General features: G+C 36.6%; 1 protein-coding gene across 1 annotated transcript in view; it reads left to right on the forward strand.

Moving 5' to 3' along the window:
- TTN (titin) overlaps positions 1-24257 on the forward strand; it is a 333475-nt gene that overhangs the window by 128961 nt on the left and 180257 nt on the right. Inside the window, 22 exon segments of the mRNA XM_042444851.1 lie at positions 160-440; positions 553-831; positions 929-1207; positions 1796-2083; positions 2289-2576; positions 3522-3812; positions 5911-6198; positions 6964-7056; positions 7176-7458; positions 8746-8929; positions 9606-9695; positions 9807-10074; positions 10167-10427; positions 11005-11214; positions 11312-11389; positions 11486-11512; positions 13492-13539; positions 13656-13712; positions 13834-13911; positions 15142-15381; positions 16023-16115; positions 18952-19029. Coding sequence (XP_042300785.1) covers positions 160-440; positions 553-831; positions 929-1207; positions 1796-2083; positions 2289-2576; positions 3522-3812; positions 5911-6198; positions 6964-7056; positions 7176-7458; positions 8746-8929; positions 9606-9695; positions 9807-10074; positions 10167-10427; positions 11005-11214; positions 11312-11389; positions 11486-11512; positions 13492-13539; positions 13656-13712; positions 13834-13911; positions 15142-15381; positions 16023-16115; positions 18952-19029 — 4082 coding nt within the window.

The following is a 24257-nucleotide window of genomic DNA, read 5'->3' on the forward strand; positions in this document are numbered from 1 at the left end:
GAGGTAAATATTGAAATTAACATGGAAAATATGAACATAAGAGTATTCGTTTTTTAAAAAAACCTCACATTCTTTATGTTCTTTGTTTCTCTTGTAAATGTAGCCATGTTCATTCTAAACACAGGATTCAAATAACACTCTTATTTTCTGTGTACGCTCAGAACCCCCATCTTTTGTGAAGAAACCTGAACCTTTGCAAGTATTATCTGGAGCAAATATAACATTCACAAGTATCATTAAAGGAACCCCTCCATTTGATGTGAAATGGTTTAGGGGTAGTGTTGAACTAGTCCCAGGACATAGATGCAACATCTCTCTAGAAGAAACGGTTGCTGAACTGGAATTGTTTGATGTTCACCCTGTCCAAAGTGGAGACTATACTTGCATTGTTACTAATGAAGCAGGCAAAATATCTTGCACCACTCACCTCTTTGTAAAAGGTTTGTGATTTCTTTCGGGGCACAGTTGTTGTGGCTTCCTATGCTTAAACTAGAATGAAACCATAAATCTCTAGCCATTATCTAAAATGTTTGTACCTGTTACTTTTGCTAGAACCAGCCAAGTTTGTGAAGAAGTTGAATGACTTCAATGTCGAAAAAGGAAAACAGTTAATCTTAGAATGTACATACACTGGTACACCTCCTATTTCAGTGTCTTGGAAGAAAAATGGAATAAAAATATCTCAGTCAGAAAAATCCCATATTACCACTACAGAAACATCTGCCATATTGGAGATATCTAACTGCAAAATGGATGATGCTGGACTATATTCTTGTCATATAGGGAATGATTCAGGACAAGATAATTCTCAGGCAACAGTCTCAATATTAGGTTTGTAGCTTATTTAAAATAACAGCTAGTAACGCTTGTGAGATTTTTCTGAAGAACTGATTGATTGTGTAACTAAGCATCTATGTTTCTTTTTTAGAACCTCCTTACTTTGTGAGAAATGTAGAACCTGTTCAGGTAACAGTTGGAGATTCTGCATCATTGCAGTGCCAGATTGCTGGAACACCAGAAATCATTGTATCATGGTACAAAGGAGACACAAAACTAAGAGCAACTGCTACCTCTAAAATGCACTATAAAAATCAAGTTGCTACTCTTGTGTTCACTCAAGTGGATAGCAATGATAGTGGCGAGTATATCTGTAAAGCGGAAAATAGTGTTGGGGAAGCTGTTTCTGCAGCGCTACTATCTGTTCAAGGTGAATACTACAATATGGTTTCAATAGTGTAAAGGGTGATTATTTATAATTGTTTTAACAGGTGTCATTCTTCCAAAAAGAAAATATTTTTTTTAACTTGGGGAACATCTTTGCTTTTCATTCTTTCTTAATGTTCAAAAAAGAATTTCTATAGCCTCTAAACAGGTTAAGATGCTTCACTAGAGTATGTATCTATGGCTAGAGCTTCTCTATTAAGTCATTTCATCCTCATTGTACCTAGTCTTGCTGATGGTAAACAATGAAATATTAGTTAAATTTAAAAACTGAATTCCTCCTTCTATATCATGCATTATCTGTCTGATGGACTGCTTGAAAAAACTAAGATCCCTGTTCTGATAAATCTAGAACAAGTTGAAAATATCTAATTTAAATCCAATTCATTTTCATGGGATTAATTAAAACTAAAATTAGCACAATTAGCAACATATGTTGTGGCATACCTTCATATTTTTAATCTCTATGTAGCAGTAGTATCTACTGGATTATTTAGTCAGTAACCACTCAGTTAGTCTCAAAGATACTACAATATCTCTTTGCATTTATTATGCAATATTTGTATTTTTGCAGAGCGTAAACTTCCTCCTTCATTTTCAAGAAAGCTAAGGGACATCCATGAAACAGTTGGGCTACCAATTACATTTGATTGTGGCATTACTGGTTCTGATCCTATTGAAGTAATTTGGTATAAAGAAGGTGCACAAATAAGAGATGGTTATAATGTGCAAACATCATACTTAAATAATGTTGCAACTCTACAAATCGCACAAACTGACATGAGTCTTGCTGGTCAATATACTTGCACAGCTTCCAATGCCATTGGAACAGCTTCTTCAAGTGCCAGACTCATCCTTACAGGTTTGTCAATAAGTAAATCTCTTTGATATCTTGAACTGATATTTTTATGGCACATCTTCAATTATGTTTCAATTTGAAACCCAGTCAAATAATATTCTTTGACTTAAGCCTTATCTTACATTTTCAGTGTTGCTTTACTGATATTGTAACTTTATTTATTAAAATGCGACAATAGTATATGACTTCTGCTTCTTCCAAACTTTAGAAGGGAAGACTCCTCCATTCTTTGACATTCCGATTGCACCTGTTGAGGCTGTTGCTGGTGACAGTGCTGACTTTGAATGCCACATTTCTGGAACACGACCAATTAAAGTTACATGGTCAAAGGATAACCAAGAATTAAGAACTGGAGGGAACTACCAGATCAGTTTTGTGGAAAATATAGCCCATTTGACAGTTTTGAAAGTTGATAAAAGAGACTCTGGAAAATATTCATGTCATGCTAGCAATGAAGTTGGAAAGGAATCTTGTACAGCTCAACTTAATATCAAAGGTAATGGGTGTTTCATCTATAGATGGATTCCATAATAACAAAATTACTACACTTTGGCTTCTATTTAATGAACTATGAGTGGTCTCTCACATGTGCAAAGGAGCATTCTTACTCAACCTTCACGTGTGCATGTGCCTTCAGGTTGTCTGTCAAGTTATGGCAAACCCCATGAATTTCATAAGGTTTTTTTATGCAAGGAATACTTAGACGTGGTTTTGCCAGTTTCTTTCCCAAAAATATAGCCTACAGCACCTGGGATCTGGTACCTTTAGTGTATTTAAGCTTTGTCAGTCATGCATCTTGCACCCACTCAAAACCCATTCTTGTCCTGAGGGGAGAGTAGAATCATAGAATAATATGTGAAGCAACATAGGAAGGGCTACCACTAGGGCTGGGATCAGCAGAAAACAGAGATCCTGCTCTGTTTTCTACTTGTCTGTGGGGCTGCCTGGAAACCAACGGTAATAATTACGCATTGCATTGGAAAGCATTAGAACATCTCCATTTGGGAAAGTCTGCCCTTGAAGAAATCTAAGATTCTGTGATGACATATGTGGCAAATAAAGAAATATAGAACAAAAGTTTCTCAAAGGATATTCTGGAATACATCGTTCTCTGAATATTTCCTGTGTTGACAACATTTCAGGGTGTTTTTAAAAATTATATTTTATTTCAACATATGAACTGTAACTACTTAACATATGGCAGTATATGAGAATGCCCAAAATTCAAAACATGAACTAAGTTGCTTCAAAATTTTCCTTAGGATTGTGGCAAGTTGGTAAGCACTGTATTATGATAATGAAAGCCCCAAGGTGGTGATGAGTTACACTGGTTGGTGTTGAGAATATTTCTTTCTTTTTTTCTTTCTTTCTTTAAAAATCATTCTGGGTATTCCATTTTAAGATTGTTTTAGACCTTGAAATGTATCTTCCTTTCCTACAGAACGACAGACTCCACCTACATTTACCAAGAAGCTATCTGAAATGGTAGAAGAAACAAAAGGGAATGCTTTTAAACTTGAGGGTCGCGTTTCTGGTTCTCAGCCTCTGACAGTTTCTTGGTACAAAAATAACCAGGAGATTTATGAAAGCCGTAATTGTGAGATATCTTTCAAAAACAATATAATTCTCCTGCACGTTAAAAATGCAGGTCAAACTGATGCAGGCTTATATACCTGCAAAGTGTCCAATGAAGCTGGGAGCACACTATGTACTTCTTCTGTTGTTATTAAAGGTTAGTTCATTTCACGGCTGACTGTTCACAATGTTAAATTTCCCGTTATCATCTTGTAAAATGTCTATTTTCCCACTATGGCTAATTGAGTGAGATGACTCATTGATTTCAGTTGTCATTCTATGTTTGATATTGAAATTCAAACTCGTGTTATATATGCATGCTACTGGCAGGAGTTAGATGGCAGTACTAATAAGATAAATGATTTCATGTCTTGAGATTTCTGTCATTAAAATATGCTGTTGACTAACATCTTCAGTAATGCAACATAATAAAGCATGCATGTCTGAATAGGGTAGAGCATCAATTATTTCTGCAAAAAACATTTGGATTTTTTTTTAAATGATTTTTAAGCTTCATGGGGGAATTATATTTTCCTCATCTTTCATTAAATGTTCTTTATTGCTCAAGATTATCACAAAGCATTTCATTGTGTGGATCATGAAATACTATGAATTGCTCTTAAAAAAGTGGGTGTGCTACAATATTTAATTGCCCCATACTCAGGACAAGAGACAGAAAATGGAGAAATGGAATTGTTTCCAATTGGCAAGGGCTTCAGAAAAGCCTGCATTTTATTACCTAACAGTTTAACTTGTACGCTGAACATAATGATAGTTAAAGAAGAATTAGACTCACAGGAAGGTGGTATGAAAACTGACAGAACAAACTTCAACATTTTAAGATATGCAGATAACATCATACTACTAGAAGAAAATAGCAAAGAGTTGAAATGATTACTGAATAAAGTCAAGGAAGAAAGTGTAAAGGAAGATTTACAGTTGAATGTTCAGAAAACAAAAATAATGAACACAGATTATTTCTATAACTTTGAAGCAGACAATGAAGACATTGAAATAGTTCAGCATTTTCTACATCTTGGCTCATTCATTAATCAAAATGGAGAGTGCAGTCAAGAAATCAGAAGACTGGAACTTGAAAGGACAGCTGTGAGGGAACTAGATAAGATCCTGATGTGTAAAGATATATCATTGAATACTAAAGTTGGAATTGTCCATGCTACCACATTTCTAATTTCTATGTGAAAGCTGGAGTGTGAAAAAAGTTGACAGAAAGAGAGTCACCTCATTTGAAATGTGGTATTGGAGGAGAATTCAACAGATAGTGTGGACTGCTACAAAGACAAATAAATGAGTCTTAGAGCAAGTCAGGCCTGAAGTCTCCCTAGAAGCCAAGATGACTAAACTGAGACTGTCATACTTTGGACATATCACAAGAAGACATGACTCACTAGAAAAAGACAATAATGTAAGGTAGGAAAGAACAGGAAAACAGGAAGACTGTACTAGAGATGAACAGACTCAATCAGGGAAGCTGCAGGCCCAAATCTGCAAGACCTGAGGAGGGCTGTTGATAGGGTGATTTGGAGGTCTCTCATTCATAGAGTTCCCACCTCATATTAGTTGAAATGGACATGAAGGCAGTTAACAACAACAAAAATTGCTCAAGTGCAATGCAGTGCTTGTTTTTACTGGAGGCCATTAAGTATTCTCTTCATTTGTCATAACCAACTGCATTATAATTTCTGCTGTGAACAGAAAATGTCTGAAAAGATTTTTTTAACTAAATGCATTAATTATCATTTCAGAAGTCAGGAGTGTTCTCTTTACACAAGGTGTTTGTGTAATTGCCAGATGTGATGATAGATGATTGTATGTTTGTTTTTTGCATAGAACAGCTATTCACATAGTATTTATTAAAATGCTTGAAATGGCTTCCTTCTAAACAATAGCATCTTAAGTTTGTAGCTGTCATAAGGCAGTGATAGTGTGTGCGCAGCTGATACTTTCAAAAACACTTATGTAGCTCTCTTTCACTTCATTTAAAATATTACCTTTGCATGTTGCATTAAAAGTATGCAAGTTTTACATCTCCATTTTGATGTAATATCGCTATGGACATCTCTTTTTCTTGCAAAATGGCTTATTGGCTATAAAATCCATACCAGGGAAAATGGAATGCCTGCATAAGAATGAATTGCATAACATTCTTCTCCAAACTTGTTGCTGAAGACAAATTGTTCCCTAACCACTTTTCTTTTCTTGTTCTTACTTTTATTATTTTGGATGTAATTTAGAACCCAAAGAGCCACCAGTATTTGATCAGCCTCTTAAACCAGTGACAACAGATGAAGGCAAAATCTTACAGCTCAATTGCCATGTCCGGGGATCACAGCCAATTAGAATCCAGTGGCTAAAAGCTGGGAAGGAACTGAGATCATCTGATAAATGCAGCTTGAGCTTTGCTAATGGAACTGCACTTTTAGAACTCCAAGCAGTTACTAAAACTGATTCTGGGGAGTATGTATGCAAAGCTACAAATTCAGCTGGCAGTGATTCTTCCAAGTCAAAAGTGACAATCAAAGGTAAAGTAAAACTGAATGTTTAAGTAAAGTAATGACAACTCAGAACTGTACTATCAGTTTATTTAGCAAATCCTGTTATACATTTGATAATTCTTGTTGGGCTCACTGCTCCATCATGTGCTATGTATATGACTTGAATATTCATGTGCAACATGGCAACACAGGATATTGTCTACCACACCAGTAAGAACCACTCAGTTCAAAGCTTTCTCTCAGCTAATTCTTACTAGGATACATATGTTACTGAATATTAATAGTTGTACATTGCATACACACACACATACAGTATATGAGTACAGTCACTCCTCTATATCCACGGATTCTGCATCCAGGGATTTAACCATCCATAGCTTGAATTTAAAAAAAAAATATCCAAAAAACATACTTTGACTTTAGGGACAGCATTTTACTGCATCACTGAATATACCGTGTACTTGAGCATCCATGCATTTTTGTATCTATGGTGAGTGCTGGAATCAAACCTCAGCAGATATATAAATATATAGCAGATCCACCGTATATAAAAAATAAAATCATGCACAATGAATCCACTACTATATGAGCTGGACAGAGTTTGCTGTATTGGGTCAATGATATTTTGTCTAGATATTTTATCTAGATATTTATTTTCCATATTTCTTATACACCTATGTATAGATTGTCTAAATGCTGTAAAAATTAAAATTCAAAGCATAATATCCATGATATGGTTGGTAATTACTTAGTTTGAACTTGGTTGCTCAATTCCACCAATTTGCTTTCTAGAAAAACCAGCAGCTGTTCCAGCAGCCAAGAAAGCACCAACTGATGGAAAGCTTTATTTTGTCTCAGAACCTCAAAATATCACTATACTGGAAAGTAAGTCCATTTTTAGAATTACACTGTGTTTCATATCTATTGCATTTGGCAAGCCAAACTGACTATTGTTTCCTTCAGCCTGTGACAGATATTTTCTTCACTACTTTTTCCCCCACCAGAAAGTGTAGCAACATTTATTGCTAAAGTTGGTGGTGATCCCATCCCCAATGTGAAATGGATGAAAGGAAAATGGAGACAACTAAACCAAGGTGGTCGCATTACTATCCAACAAAAAGGAGATGAAGCCAAGCTGGAAATAAAGGATGCAACAAAAACGGATTCTGGACAATATAGATGTGTGGCTTTCAATAAACATGGTGAAGTTGACAGTACTGCCAATCTCCAGGTTGAGGAAAGGAAACAAGAAGTAATTGAGGGTGATCTTAGAGCAAAACTGAAAAAGTAAGTAATAAAATCTTTCGAAGAATGCGATTTTTATCTTTGATTTTTATCTCCTTATTTGAAAAAGTGCAGATTATAACTGACGTTGTATCTTAAGCATGCTTAATAAAATCTTCCATTTAACTCACTGAGACTTTGGTTTGAACAAACATGCTTAATACTATGCTACCTATTTCTTCTTACAATCTCTAACTGATCAAACAATATAGTGGTAAATATTGTGGTTGTATGACATGAAGTATTATTTTGCCTTTTCAGTACTAAAAACAAAGAATGTTGTACTAATTAGTTTTAATTCATGAACTGATCCTGTCTCTAAATTAAGGAGAATGACATGCTTAACTTTAAAATAAAAAGAAGGTAAACTGTGGTATAAATTCTATTGGTTAGACCCTACTATAGTAAAGCCACAATGTTCATTATTGGAAAATGAGTCAATGTGTGAGTAAACTTGACTGACTGAGCTGGTCTGTTGTACTTAGGACTAATAATAGTTCTACCACAGTGTGAGAGAAACCCAGCAGTGATGGCTCTAAACATGCTGTTTTAAAAAGCCATAACATTTAAGATGTTCTTTCATGGCCAGAAAAACCTTAAAGAGACACTATCAAAGTTTAACTTTGAGATCTCCAGCATCACAGTACGTAAAAAGATGTAAATTATAGTAAATATTAACATGAACAGAACCAATGTATATATGTCTGCTCAGAAGAAAGACCTAATCAGTAAAATGGGTAGATGGATACAGGACTGCATTTGAAAACTTTCCTTTATAGTTAGGAGTATTTGAACAGCTAAAGCTGCAGTCTGCTACTCTCTTACCTAGGGATAAGGCCCATTTAGCTGAATGCACTAATGGAAGAGGGTACAGAAGAAGGGTTTGGGAAGGTAACCTTTCCTAATTCTTCCTCCACCACCACCCTGTAGACTCCTAAAATTTCTCTGGAGTGATTCTCCAGAGAAGTGTGAAGGTTTCAGGAAAGAAAACAAATCAACAACAATTGCTTTTCTGACATCTTCTTCCTTTGGAAAGCCAGTTCTGGATCTCGGTGCCTTTCGTGGGCAGAAGGAGCTCATTTGTTAATTGAATCCAGCCCTATAGGACATTCTTTTTAATAGACATCTGTAAGCTTGCACAATAAGAGTCCTTTGGCCATTAATAGTTTATTAGGATGCAAATTTGTAGAACCATATATACACTTGGTAACATCAAACCATTTAACAAAAAGTTTAAGAAAGGGAGCATTGATATCCATTTGCTTAACTAAAAAGTTGGATATTTTGTAGAACTCCAACCAAGAAGAAGGAAGATGAGGAAGAAAAGGCCATTGATATCATGGAACTTCTAAAAAATGTAGATCCCAAAGAATATGAGAAATATGCTCGTATGTATGGAATAACAGATTTCCGAGGTCTCCTCCAAGCTTTTGAACTGCTAAAACAAAGTCAAGAAGAAGAAACCCATAGACTGGTAAATATCATTATTTACATTTCTTTTGAAGTACTTTTTTTTTAATGTTACTCTGTTAATGCCTTTAAAATGTGCTCAGTGTTTGAGAAGCATAATTACTATTTAGAACAAATCCTCCTGAGCATTTATTAATGATCCTTGAGACTCTTCAGTATTGTAGGGGGCGTTCATCCCCTGAAAAACATGAAGAGAAGAAAAGTTCAGAGTATTTCACGTACTTCCATGGTTTTCTGGGGCATTTTTTTGTAAATTCGTCTCCAATAACTTTCCCAATAAAGCTTGACTGAAATTTTGGCCAGGCTCTTTCTGGCTATGAAACAGGTATTGTACTTTCATAACTGTCCTCAGTGTTCTTCCAGAGGATATGAATAACTGGTCCATAGATGAGATGCACATAGTCCAAGTTGTTTGGAGGGGAACAGGAAAATAAATGAATAGTTTTAAAAACTTTGGAAAGCTTTGCAGGGGGAGGGGGTCACTTCTGTTTCCTTTATTTCATTTTTTACATTTCAGAAGGATTGCAGTTGCACTATCTTGTGGGTAAACAATATTAAATCTCCAGTGGTTACACACAGCAATATTAGGTTAATGAGGTTTTCCAAACTTGAAAAGATAAAAGGATAAAAGGTTTTTGTTTTTTGTTTTGTTTTTTTCATTTTGGTCTTTATTTCAACAGGAGATTGAAGTAACAGAAAGATCAAGAAGGGAAGAACAAGAATTTGATGAACTTGTATCATTTATTCAGCAAAGGCTTACACAGACAGAGGTAATTATGGCTGTATGTTCCTAAAACTGATGCTAGATGTTTACATAATTATTACACAGCATGCTCTGTATTTTGGAAAAGATATTCAGATATATGAAACATATTTTTCAGCCCATTACTCTGATCAGAGATATTGAAGATAAGACTGTATTAACAGATGAAGATGCTGTCTTTGAATGTGAGATTAAAATAAACTATCCAGAAATCAAACTGTCCTGGTACAAAGGCACAGAAAAACTGGATTCTAACAACAAATATGATATAAGAATTGAAGGTGACAGACATATACTTAAAATAAGGAATTGTCAGCTTGGAGATCAAGGGAATTACAGGGTGGTTTGTGGACCACATATTGCCAGTGCCAAGCTTACTGTAATTGGTAAGTGTAACATTTCTATTTAATAGTAACTTATGGTTTGAAGTAGTCTCTACTTGGCATTTTCTAAAATGTGCACTTTAACCTGCTAACAGAACCTGCAATTGAACGACATCTGCGTGATACTGCACTCAAGGAAGGCTTTACATGCTCTTTGGTTTGTCAGTTCTCTGTTCCAAATGCAAAATCCCAATGGTTCAGAAATGGAAAGGCCATTAAAATAGGAGGAAGATATTCCACAGAAGTCTCAGAAAAGGTACACAGGCTCATTATCAAGGATGTCAGAACAGAAGACCAGGGGCGCTACACCTGCAGGTTTGACCAACTAGAAACAACCGCTGACCTCACAATTGAAGGTGCGTAAAGCAATATATATATTATAACAAGAATAAATCTTAACTAAGACAAAGAGCAAAGCAAAGAAGGGTGACAGGGAACACTCTCAAGCCAATTTTTCTGTACATCCTTCTTTCTTAGATGTCCAAAGTTTATTATATTTTTAGCTTCCTTTTTCTTCCAACATTCTTGTAACTGTTTTCTATGATGACTGATATTTTAACTTTATTTATTTATTCTTTCATTTGTCATTCTTATGATTTAATTTTGACTAATATCAAAAGACTTTCCTTTATCCTATTATGTAATAATAACTTTATTACGGCCAATTGGCCAGCACGCCTTTGTCTATTGTCTTTGTGGCTTCTCTTGATCCACAGTAAAGTTCTTTGTCAACTGTCTTATTATTTAAATCCATTCCCAGTTAATGATCTTAGTGCTGTGGAATGCTGAATCTCTTTTCTCTTAATTTCTTTGTAATTAATTTGCTTGTTATGGTTTGAGCAGAGTCATGCCCACATGCAGAACTTTCTGTAAGCAAGAAATAAATAGAAAGGAATAATTTTAATGTTTTCCACATTTCTTTCAAAAAAACAGCTGAACCTATTCAGTTTACAAAGACCATTCAGAATATAGTGGTGAGCGAATACCAGTCTGCAACCTTTGAGTGTGAAGTGTCTTTTGATGATGCAGTCGTCACATGGTATAAAGGGAAAATTGAACTCAGGGAAAGTCATAAGTACAGCTTTAGAAGTGAAGGCCGTTGCCATTACATGACTATCCACAATGTTACCGCAGATGATGAAGGTAAGATTGAAGAGTTTTTTCTTCTTCATTTCTTGTGACTTTTTCTGTAACTTCCAGGAAAAACATACACTAAATTACCTTTTTAAAAAAATTTTAGGAGTATATTCTGTAATTGCTCGCCTTGAGCCAAGAGGTGAAGCCAGAAGCACTGCTGAACTTTACCTGACTACAAAAGGTCAGTATGTGATCTCTTCCTATAAATGTAGTAAGGCTAAAATAATGTGCTTGAAGGCAACAATCCAAATTACAAATTTTATTTCTTCTCTTGCAGAGATTAAGCTGGAAGTCAAGCCTCCAGGTAAATAATAATAATTATGTATGTCATTTGCGTCATATATTATTTTTGTGTTTGATATAGCAAAGAGGTTCTTCATGTTCTTAAATGAGCAGCAGTTTTTGCAGATGTGGTCAGAGAATTTACAGAGTAGTTTGATGACCAACCATGACAGACAGATGTAAATGGTTTGAATATGGGCCACTTTATTGATCTATACCCTATTTAACTGAACTTGGATCTAGGGCCAGGCAAAGCAGAGGACAGCAACCTGATGCAGGTCCAACTGAGGCCCACGAATCAAACTGTGACTAACCTCCCCAGCCTTCCATTGGGTGAAACACCTGACCCCAGGGACAATCCAAAAACCATTAGTTGCTGCCTTCCAGTAGTATACTGGAAGGCAAGCCTAGTGGGCTCCCCCACAAGTTGCAAGACTTCATAAGAGAGAGTAAACACTCAGAGCATACTCTTCAGCCCCAAGAGCATACTCTTCCATCCCCTCAGGTCCCATGACCCATAGAGGCAGTTCCAGAGCCCAGCCCTTTACCAAAAGGATGTCAAGGTATACACTGATCTAATAAATTCTCCCTCCATAATCTGCCAAGGACAAGAAACTGCTTAGTTTCTTTCCCACACCATCCAGCCAGCATGGCCCTCATCCACTTCTGCAAATCCTCAAGAAAAATCCCCCTTGCCTTCAGACAAAAAATAATACCATCAGCCCTGCAGAGCTCAGGTGATCTGAGAACTGAGAAAGAAAGTGACTATTAACCAAGGCATTTGCATAAATGACCTGCCTCCAGACATGGTTGAGACATCTTGGGTTACCTTTGCCCCACCAAATATGGCCTGGGAGTCTGACACACCAAACAATAAAACCGCAGGCCACTTCTGAATAAATGAAAATGTTGTAAAGCATGGAAGATGAGAGCCTTACCCTTCAGAAAGCCCAAGTCATTCCCACCAAGGCGAAAGACTAACACTTCAGTAGGCAGCCCCATGTGCTCCTCAAACAAAAGAGGCAGCAACCACTCCACCATAGGCTCCTCCTATTGAGCAACACCACTGTGGTAAAATTGCTCATAGCCAACTGAGCCCAGGTTAAGACAAAAGACAACACTTCAAGAGGTGGCCCTGTGTGCTCCTCAAGTGAAAGAGGCCACAGCCTCTGCACCGGAGGCTCCTCCTTCACTGTGATAGCACTTCACAGACATAGGTGAGCCCAAACAGATAATCTCAGGCCTGCCATGCCTCCCAGTAAACCAAGTCATGGCTGTGGGCCAGGACCCGATGTCTTGACGTACTGTGCCTAGGAGACCATCAAACTGCCATCTCTTCTTACAGCGTTGTTTATCATGTGGTCGGAGAAGTGCATAATGTCTATAGACTAGAACAATGTAATGCTGTGGTCACTGCAGGACATGTCACAGCAAGTGTGACACCCTGACATAACTAGGGTTCTCACATTGCTCTAGACTTTTTAATTTTTGCGAAGTTGCTGGCATTGTAAAGGGTTCCATACTGCTCTAAGTAAAACATAGGGGGCTTACTGGACCCTCACATATTTAAGCACTCCTTGCTTACCGCAACAGGAAATGACAAAAACATTACTAAACTGCAGTTTGGAAATGATTAGAAAGTAAAAAGTTTCCCCTTTGACAAGATAGTAGGGGAAGGTGCTCATCCCTGTTATAGGTTGGCAGAAGCTGGGACTAGTGATGGGAGCTCATTCCTTCATGTGGCGCTTGGGTCTTGAACTGCCGACCTTGTGATTCTCAAGTGTCAGCATCTTAACCACTGAGCCATTTAAACTGCAAATGGAATACACTGCTCCTCTCTAGGAGGTGATTTTAACTAGTGGCAAGCAAAATAATTCTTTGTAATGAATTACTTCCAGACTTTGATATTTGGGTACAGGAAGATCCATACTTGGAGAATTAATATCCTTTCAGTCCATAAGTTAAAACCAAATTAATTAACCTTGTCTATTGGCTTTCCAGATGTCCCAGATGCTAGAGTGGCAGTTCCAGTTGAAGTCCCAACTGAAAGTAAGATTTATATTACAAGTGCTCCTGTTAACTGTGGCAACAAAGTAGTTTAGAACTGTGACCATGATTGTGTATTTATTATTCTATTATTCTAATCTGTTATTTCTATTTCTAAGAAATTCCTGCTCTTCCTATCATCATTCCAATGCCAGAAGAGAAGAAAAAGGAAAAAGGTATCACAGCATTACTTATCTAGAACATGCATATAACAGATTTTTTTTAATCTAGAACATGTATACAATATATTTCCACATGCCAAGTGTTTAGTTGATTTTTCTTCCTCTTTTTTTACAGTGGTTAAAAAACCAGTTTTGCAGAAAGTCCCCAAAAAGGTTGTTCCAAAACCTCCAGAGGAACCTGCACCTCCTAAAGGTAGTATCAAAAAGTTTATTCCAATAGTAGAAAACTGATTTATAAAGAAAAAATATTATTTCAATGTGGATAAGAGCAAAATAGTAGCATGGTTTTCACATGTCAGACATACTTCTGTCATTGTTAACTCCTTGGGAAGTTTCAGGGGTGGTAGTGAGTGCACAGAGAACATGGGCAAGCACCATCCCAAAGTCTTTTTTGTGCCTCCAGAACCTGAAATGTTCTGCAACTGTGCTGATGTCAGGGCTGCCAATTTTGTCACTGAGCTTTGATAGGGGGAAAACCCTGGCTTTTTCTGTTACCATTGCTTTCTTCTTGGTAAGAAGCCTCTGGCCTTTCAATAAAGTGCTTCCAGACTTTTGTGAACATGAATCTATTCATAAGCAAGGCAGGCAAGGAATCTTTTGCTCACCATTAAACTCTTATGTTGTCATTCAGTGCAGGAGGGCGTGGGGGTGGGGAAACAAGAGGAAGGAAATCATATTGAATTGATTATTAAAAGCATGATGGTGTGATTCTTCATTTCCCTTTCAATTGTTTTAATGTCCATTCAATCATTTCACCTTACTTAGCCAAAGATAATCCTGGCGATCTCTTTACTAGATTATCCTGATAATATTAATATAAATATCCTTGATTTGTTCATCATTTACGTACTCTCTGAGTTTGTCTCCTATTAATTACCATGTGTGTGCCTGTGCTTTTAGTTACTTGCTGATTTATGGTGACCTCATGAATTTCATAGGGTTTTCTTAGACAAGGACTACTCAGAGGTGACTTTGACAGTTCCTTCCTCTGACATATAGCCTACAGCACCTGGTATTCTATCCCAGCACTAATCAGGGTTGACCCTGATTAGCTTCCAGGATCAGACAGAATCGGGTGCCTTTAGGGTATTTAGGGCTATTGGTCACTGAGTAAATTAATTATCCACCGAAACAAATTTATTAACATTATTTACAAAATACAGATATCACCATTTCTTTCACTGAGCAGATAAAATATTGTCCATCCATCCAGCAATAAGCTATAATAAATACCATTCAGACAATAAAGTTGCTGTTGCCATGACATAGCACTGAAACTCCTCTACTACTCAAATCAGAATCATAGCTCAGACTAGCACATGTAGTGCGTTGAAGTTCATGTCTTTATTAATCCATTTGTAATGGATCTCCTGATAATGCAAATATTATTAACAATAAATGCAAATATTATTTTTTATTAAAGTCCCTGCGAAGAAACCTCAAGATGTGAAGGCAGTTGCTGTGGCTAAGAAGAAGGAAGAAGTTTATGAGAAAAGGGAAGAAATCTATGAGGTTCGTAAAGAAGCATATGAAGAATGGGAAGAGGACTATGGAGAGGAACATGAATATTATGAAAGAGAAGAAGGTTACGAGGAAGGAGAAGAGGAATGGGCATACGAAGAAAGAGGAGTAACTTATGAGAAAAAAGTATATCATGAAGAAGGTATATTTCTTTAAGAATATCAACAATCTGCTCTATGTTATTTTTGTTTCCTTCTGTGGTTACCTTGTATCTTTTGTTTTACTGACCTCTTGGGAGTGGATGATAATGATTAGAAAAGCTGTCACTGCTTTTTCTACAAGCTTTTCTTTTCTTTTTTTGGCAGCAGTTAACTGTCAAAGTTTAGTATGTTCAGATTTACCATGCATGATCTCTTTTTGAAGTGAGGGTAGATCATGGAAAAAATTAAATAACAGTCATTCAACAGTGACTGTGCATAAAGAGTCTACAGTATTTAAGTAAATGATGGTCAGTAGTGAATCATACTTAAACCAAGATTACACCAATGTTAATGTCACTCATGATCAATCACTGCTATAGTTATGCAACGTTGATATTAAGTGAAGTATTTCTAAGATAGTTTGGTATAGATGCTGAATGGATATAATCTGTGATTAAATTAAATGTTTTCTTTAACTGCCATTAAATACCTTGAGCCAGGGCAAAAAGGAAATAAAGTAAAATAATTAAGATCATGCCTAATCAAACTGATCTATTAACTGGCCTGAGCTATTAAAGGTGAATTCTCCATGGTTAATCATCACCTCTGCATAGTTCTAATAGCAACATTGTCTCTTTCACAGTGGTTGAGGTTCCAAGAAAACCAGTGCCAGGGCGAAAACCACCAGAAATTTCAGCCAAGAAGGCAGAAAAGAAAGAAGTCATTGTACAGAAAGGTATCACAACATTTTTCAATGCAGCATGATCCATTTCTTTTTAAATCAATATTTTAATAACTTTTAAAAAGTCTGATTACACAGTAGCATAAAAGATGTTAATGATTAGGATATATACAAATCCATATAGTCTAACCTTCATTTCCATGTTACACCCCCTTCTAGTTGATAAATCTATGTTTGAGTTCCCTCCCTCGCAGAGTTGATTTCTTGTGATCTTAATAATTCCCTTTCCTTTATCCAAACTATTCCCTTCTACTTTCTACAACTCACTTGTAATTTATAATTATTCAATGTGGTACTTGAGGTTTCTAATCATTATTCCATATCTATTTAATCCAAGATTCATCCTAACAATAAAACAAAAATAGGTTTTTCAGATATTCAACCTTGTAGTAATATAATGAGGAGGTACAAAAACTAAGATAACCAAGAGCAATATAGATGCTAATGTGTTATATAGTATATAATTATATGAATTTAATGTATTGAATAGGGTGAATGAGTATTTCAAGTAGCTGCCAGTTAACCTCCAAAATAAAGTACTGCTGATTATCTCTAACTTTGTTTCCAGAATTTTATCAAACCTTTCCAATCTTCTTCATATCTATTTAGTGTTTTGTCTTCCATCAATGCCATTAGTTCATCTAAGTCCACCATATCACAGAGCTTCACTAGCTATTATTCTGGTGTCACAGCATGATTCATTTCAAATTCTCACAATCATTATTTCATGTGCATGTCTAGAAATAGAAAGAATATTGTCTATTATTTGTTTCCTGGTTGAAAAATGGATTTCCTGACCATCCTTAACTCCTATCAAGAGCAATAACAGAGCGGCTACACTTTTGTGCAGTTCTCTTGCAGTATGGGAATGTCCTGAAGTGTCCCAAAGGATTTTTCTGTGTGGAGAAACACATGGGTGTTTGTTTGTTTGTTTTTTTGTACAAAACACACTTTGAACACAGAAAATAAAGTTTCTGTACAGTGTTTTCTCTGCAGAAACCTCTGTGTGTGTGTGTGTGTGTGTGTGTGCGCAAGAAAAGTAGGAGTTTAGTGTGTGTTTTTCTACCAGAAAAATCCTCCAGAACACTTTGGGATGTTTGAATACAGAGAATACTATGAAAAATATTTCTCCTGCAGCAGAGAGAAAACTACAGTAATTATTTGTCCTTGTATGCAAGAAAGGTATAGCCTGCACCCACATTACAGAGTTAATGCAGTTTTGCTGCCATGGCTCATGAAATTATGGGGTTTGTAGTTTTTTTGAGATGCTTAGCCTTCTTTGTCAGAGCGCTCTAGTGCCACAATAAACTGTAAATCCCAAGATTCCATAGGATAGATCCATGACAGCTAAAGTAGTATCAAACTGCATTATTTCTGCAGTGGATAATGGCCCTAACTGAGAATTTACATCCAGAGACTTTGCTAAGTTTATATAAATAGTAAAGGAGCCAAAAGAGGAATTTGTGAACAACTTTTCATGATCAGGGTTCCAAACTGTTGAATGCATATGGGGTCTTTTAAGCTTTGTCTTGCTTCTCCAAAAGTACCTGTGTAGTCAAGGGAGCTCTGTAGAGTAGCACATAACAGTAAGAGGGTAACAGTAAGAGGGTGCTGTCTGTCTTAAGACCAGCCCGAAAATGGGCAGCAACCACAAGCACAGGCCTTTATAGGCTTGGCAAATCACACTGCAAATCTCAAGTGATTTTGTAGTCCCGCAAGATTTACATGTGGTTTGGGGCAAAATTTCACTTCAAATCCCGCTCCAAATCTTGTGATGGTTGGAGCCACTGTGAAATTTCATAAGGCTCCCTCCAAGAAGCCACTCAGAGAGAATGCAGAGACCCTGGTGCCGGCCCCCATGGAGGTCCAGTGCAATGAAAAAACCCCTGGGAGATGTTGGAGTACGCTTAGTCTTAGGAAAATTTGCTACTGATTTCATCCAACTCAATAGTTTATCCCAATCCTTCTTCCCCATTAGTTTAAAATAGAAAACAAACAAACTCCATGGACATTTTAGACTGATGGATGGGGAAAAGAAACATAACAGAACCCACAGCATGAGAATTTTCAAAATACGTAAGAAATACACTTGTACTAGATTCTAGAACTAGAAACCATGCAGCAATGGCTACATTCTGGCAAACACCATGTCCTTTTCTCTTCCCCAGAATTTCCCCGAATGACGTGTGATCTTTCCAGGGTGTTTAGGGTGGGGAAATATTGGTTGCTACATTTGTAGTGTGGAGGGTAGTGGTTGTTACAAGGCATCCACTAATGCAGTGATCCCCATACTGTGCCCTTTAAGAGATTTTGGACTTCAGCTCCCAGAAGCCTCAGCCATGTTGGTCAATAGTCTGGGATTCAGGGAGCTGAAGTCCAAAATCCATTAAAGAGCACAGTTTGGGGACTACTGCACTAATGAGAGAACTCCCCCCCCCACAAACACATATAGATGTTGGGGGGGGGGGGACAGACAAACGACCATCAAAGTATACGCAACTTTTTTTGTTCCTCTGATAAATCACTAAAATGCATCTCTGTATGTTTGCATATTACCAAGAAAGAAAGAAAGAAAGAAAAAGTTGTTATGTGAGGGAAGGGAAGCACTTGACCTTTTTCTCTCTCACAAAAAAGGAGAAAAACAGAGAGCAGACCATTAAAATGATAGATAGAGTCTATCTCAGAAATTCCAGGAACAAGAAATGCTGTTCTTAAAGTGAAATCCAGCAAGATAGAAAAAGCATTTTCATTCCATGCTAAAAATCATAGTAATTTGCATGTTGAAATAACTGATTCCAGGCTAATGTGGAATGTCTTAAATCCCCTGTAGTTACTCGAAAACCTGTAACTGAAGAGGTTGAAAGAACTACTCAGAGAATGGAAGAAGAACACCTTAAACGAGCTAAAGGTATTTTTGAACAAAATACATTAAAGGGAACCCTCTCTTTAAGTTAACATCATTTAATCGTCTGGTTTACACCAATAGTGCTACTTTTCCACTACAAAATTATAGCATTTTGATACCACTTTTGCTGCCCTAATTTACATCCTAAGGAGTCCTAGGATATGTAACTTATTTATTTTATTTATTGATTCACATATTTATATCCTTTCTTTTATCCAATGATCTTATCTGGTTTTTAGAATTCTTAACTATATTGCAAACCCCATAATTTCATAAGTTCTTAGAGTGCTCTTAAAGTGTATGATTAGAGTATTAGCCTATCTAGCCCAGTACGTTTTAATATATTTGTTTGCGTCTCACCAGGATTTTAGGGAAGCATCTTTCCTAATATCAACCAACCAACCAATCAATCAATCAATCAATATTTATTGGTTAGCCCATAGGCCATCTCAAGGTACCGCAATACAAAATAAAAAAAACAAGATAAAATTCTATATAAAACTCTGTGTAGAACTCTAAATAAGAGTTATATAAGAGAACATGAGAGTACAATATATAAAAATATGAATAAAAATATAATAAAAATGTATAGATACAATACATTAGGCAATACAATGAATGCAACAAAACTAATAAATCACTCTGTATGTCTCTCCGTAAAAGGTTAAAAAGAAAGATAATGAATAAGTAAAAATAATCATAATACAAAAGTCAGTCAGACACAATCATACATCTTTCCTAATAATTGTTCCCTGAAACTTTTAGGATATTATCACACCAGCAAAAAAGATGGAAGCATAGCAGTATGCTCCCATCAATATTGTGCGGGAAAATCCCCATGAATAAAAAGCAGTGCTAGAATTCCTCTTTATTCATGGAATAATCACAGGATAATCATGAAATTTTGTGAGTAATCTTCAAGTTATGATGCATTATTGACAGGAGCATACCGCTATGCTCCCAGTTTTTGTTTGTTTGTTTGTTTGTTTTGCTGGTATAATAATCTCCTTAGTTGAGATTGAGCCTGGAGTGTTCTATATGTAAAGCATGTGTTCTAAAACTGATTTTGTTTGTTTCTATATTTCTAAATATTCACTACACTTTAAGGGTAAAAAAAGAGTAAAATTAATATTATGGGGAGGAAGTTAAAAACATGATGCTTTTTCATGTGTGCAGTTATTTGCATATATTTCTAGGCATAACTCAGGGACTCAATACCTTTTAGTTGTTAATATGTGGAAATATTTGTATCTTCTGTGTTTAGCAATGGAACAGAGCACAGCATCCTATAAAAATGCATACATGTGCAAGGCTTATGATGACTTATAAAGAAAAGAAATCAGATATAGTCAAGTGCACTTTTTTTTTTACTCAAGTCTCATGGGACTTGCCATCTTTCATGATACTTCCTTGCAGGCTGACTCCAGGCCGTTGCTGGCATGCCTGGAGCATCAGTGGGTGGCCAAAAAGACTCACCACAATATGAACCCCTTCAGATGTGTGCCGGGGTAGCCCTTGGATCTAACAAGGAAATTATATTTTTAAATTTAGCCCATGGTGTCAAGTATGCTATTAATATTTAAAATTTAGTAATAAGCCATTTGGGTGGCCCTGTAATTACCTGGAAAAATATGCTACCACAACAGAAACAAGTTTGAAGTAAACTTCTTATTTTGTATAAACACTCACCTTTAGCTTCTTTCTTGGGAACAGAAACCCGAACTTTTTCTTCTGCTCTTTTACGGACCTCAGAACTTTAAGATATTAAGTTTGGATTTATCTGATAACAGTGATTACTAATATTTTCTCCTACTACTCTCTGCTACATGTTGAAATTCATAGGGTGTTTGCTAATTTATTAAGATTTAAACATAAACACTCCGAAACCCAGGGTAGGGGAACAAGGATTCAAAATAATTACACGGACTACGATTTCTGTTAATAAGAGTTAGGTGAACTCACATATTATATATATTATGTGTGTTATATATATATCTATATACTATATATATATCTATATATATAGCGAGAGAGAGAGAGAGGAGAGCGCAAACTGAATGGAAATGCTACCTTTAGGTGGTTTATTTCAGGAACTTCCACATGGAACCTTTCTTCATCACTTCATCAGTTCTTTAAAAAGACTTGTGTGATTGAAATTTGTATTTATTTTCTCATAACATTGTAATGTAACACACAATCTATTTAGATGTCTAATGAAAATGTAGAAGAGTAGGAGCCAGAATCCCTCCTGCTGTCCTCATTCCAGTCTCCAGTGTCCACTTTCCACGAAGAGGTTTTGTGTTACATTTACATGTGCTTATGTTCTATTTATAAAATCTCGTTCTTGAAAAAGGCAAGTAAGATTGAACAAGAAAAATAGGTACAATCCTAACTTTCAGTATTCCCTATATTTATTGATGATCTAAACCGTACAAGTTTTCAGAAACTTGGGGAAGGATCAGCAAGGGTGTACAAAACACCCCTACACCAATCAAGCTTACTGCATAAGATTTAGATGAATTTACATATACTAATGGATAAAACTGATACAGAAATAAGACTATAATAACCTACCTTCAGCTGGATATTCCACATAAACGCTGTCCTCTTCATACTCCTCAGGTTCTATAATAGAATTGAATATTTAAGTGAACTGGTGCTCCATTTTAGTTATACAGTGGGCTTTATATCTGTTGGGTTCCAGGACAGTAGCCCTTGGATACCAAAATATGTGGATTCTCTAGTGATTAATCCCATTGTATACAATGGCATAGTAAATGGCATCCCTTGTATAATGGCACAATAAATGTTTGATTTGGGGAACTGAAAAAATATTTTCAAGCTATGGATAGTTCCATCTGTGGATGCAGAATCCATGGTATGGAGGGCCAACTGTACTGAAGTGGTACATAAAATAATGAGAGCCAGCAGGGTGTGGTGGTTTGGACATTGGACTATTCCTTTGGAGACCAGGGTTCAAATCCCCATCCATCATGGAAACCCACTGGGGGATCCTGGGCAATCACACTCTCTCAGCCTCAGAGGAAAGCAAAGGCAACTCATCTCTGAACAAATTTTGCCAAGAAAGCCCCATAATAGGATTTTTTTTCAGGTGATCTTAAATCAGAAAAGACTCACAGGCACCACAAGAACGACAACATTAACAATGACAAAATAAATGTTGGCAACCCAATCCCTACTACAGTACTGCCCTCAGTCATGAGCTGTACTTATGCTTATGTGCATGAGTTCGTTTGCTCCATTCTTGCATGCTGAAGAATGCTTATGAGTGTTTGATTTACGTGCCAGTAAAAAAAAAGAGTTAACTGCTCGCCTGGAGAGTTCCCTGTAGCACAGTATTGTATCCACAAAATACCAATGAATCAAGACAAATATATTCAATAGGCACAATTTCACACAAGACTAGATGGCAAGTTGAGCAGAGAAGTGAAAGATTTAGTAGCTACCTGAATATGTTTATTCTTCTTCCCTTGGTATGAAACGGATCCTTTTCTTCTGAAATAGTCCATTTTTGTTCTGTTGGAACTTTAAAGGCAAGAATTCACTTCAGTACTTTTAAATTTTAAAAAAAATCTGTAAATAATGAAACCTCTTGTGGGTTTGGACACCCACATATTACATACAGTGTACTAAGACTAGTATCAGGATGTGAATAAAAACATTATGCAGAAAAATATTTGAGGCCAGAAAGGGTAAATGGCCTAATAAAAATATTAAAAAATAAATAAAAAGAAAGTATAAATGGCCTGAAACATCTTTCAGTGTTAATCTTCCAAAAGAAACAAATACATGCTACAGTATTTTCAAAGAACCACCAAGAAAATAAGACTAGTGGACAATACAGATACAGTTATGACACACACAAAGATGTATATTTATTTTCATTTACTTTTTAGAAGAATGAAAATATTTAAAAGATAATTCAGAAGGAATTCCATCAACACAATTCTTAACTTTCTAGATTCAGTGTCCCTGAGTCTTCATAGGGCTTAACAAACACATGTTGCTCATCACCCTACTTGAAACATGTAAATCTTAAAGGGAAGGTGGACTTCACGAGTCGTTCTATAGCTTACTATATACTGAAACATTTTGCTTCATAAGCCTTTTGTTTTTTTCAGTGTTCTACTGTCCTGTGTTTATGAGTTGCATAGCATATTGATATGATTTTCATGCCCAAGGTAAGTGTAAGAGGACGTAATTTTCTTAAGTGCATAGGAATCTGGTGATGTCTACTGCATATTCACTGTCCCTGCATGGATGAGCATCATGCCCCTGCTAATTTTTAGTGAGACTAAGGAGCAAAACAGACCACCCTGGAGGGTCGTCTTGAAGCCACTCCTTCCAAAGATGAGAACGGCAACTTCACACCATGGCTCCAATCTGTCTCATTACACTGGCAAAAGTGTGCTTTCCTGCCCTGCTGCAGATGAAAGCTGGCTTTATTGTTCTCTGGTCGTGTGCAATATGTAAACGCCTCACTGCCAAAGCTCCCAGAAGCTGGCTCATGTGTTGTTAGCTGGAAGCTGGCTTCTGAGCATGCGGTGTCAAACAGCATGCTCTGAAGCTGCCCAGATGGTGGCGCAATGGGCGGCCTGTTTCATTCCTAACGTCAGAGCAGAAAAGGTTGGGAAAAGTGTGGCCACTGGGCACAGCACAGATAAACATGGCTTGACATGCATGTACAGAAACAACTGTTAATCTTTCATGCAATGGCACGCATACAGTACAATTTGTAAAGAGAGGAAATTATGACATTTTGTACCTTTTCTTTCTATAACTTCCTCATGGACCAGCTTCCGTGCAGGTTTTTGGGTGGAACTTCAGAGCTTTAAGGATATGAATAGTTAGTCCTAAGCATGTTAAGACCCCCCAAAACTACCCTCTAACTATAGCTAATAATAATAATAATAATAATAATAATAATACTAACACAACAACAACAACAATAATTTGTTTTATTTATATACCGCTATTCCAAGATCATAGCGGTGAACAGCAAGTAAGCTAATTAGCAAGTAAGCTAATTTGCCCCCAACAGTCTTGGTCCTCATTTTAGCGACCTTGGAAGGATGCAAGCCTGGTTGAGCTTGGGCCCTTTGCTGGTCTTGAACTCGCAACCTTGTGGTTTCGAGTGAATGGCTGCAGTACAGGCATTTAACCACTCCGCCACCAGGGCCTGACAAATTTTACTATTTTTTTTCAATTGT

This window comes from Sceloporus undulatus, chromosome 1 (genome assembly GCF_019175285.1).
Source record: "Sceloporus undulatus isolate JIND9_A2432 ecotype Alabama chromosome 1, SceUnd_v1.1, whole genome shotgun sequence".
Taxonomy (NCBI): domain Eukaryota; kingdom Metazoa; phylum Chordata; class Lepidosauria; order Squamata; family Phrynosomatidae; genus Sceloporus; species Sceloporus undulatus.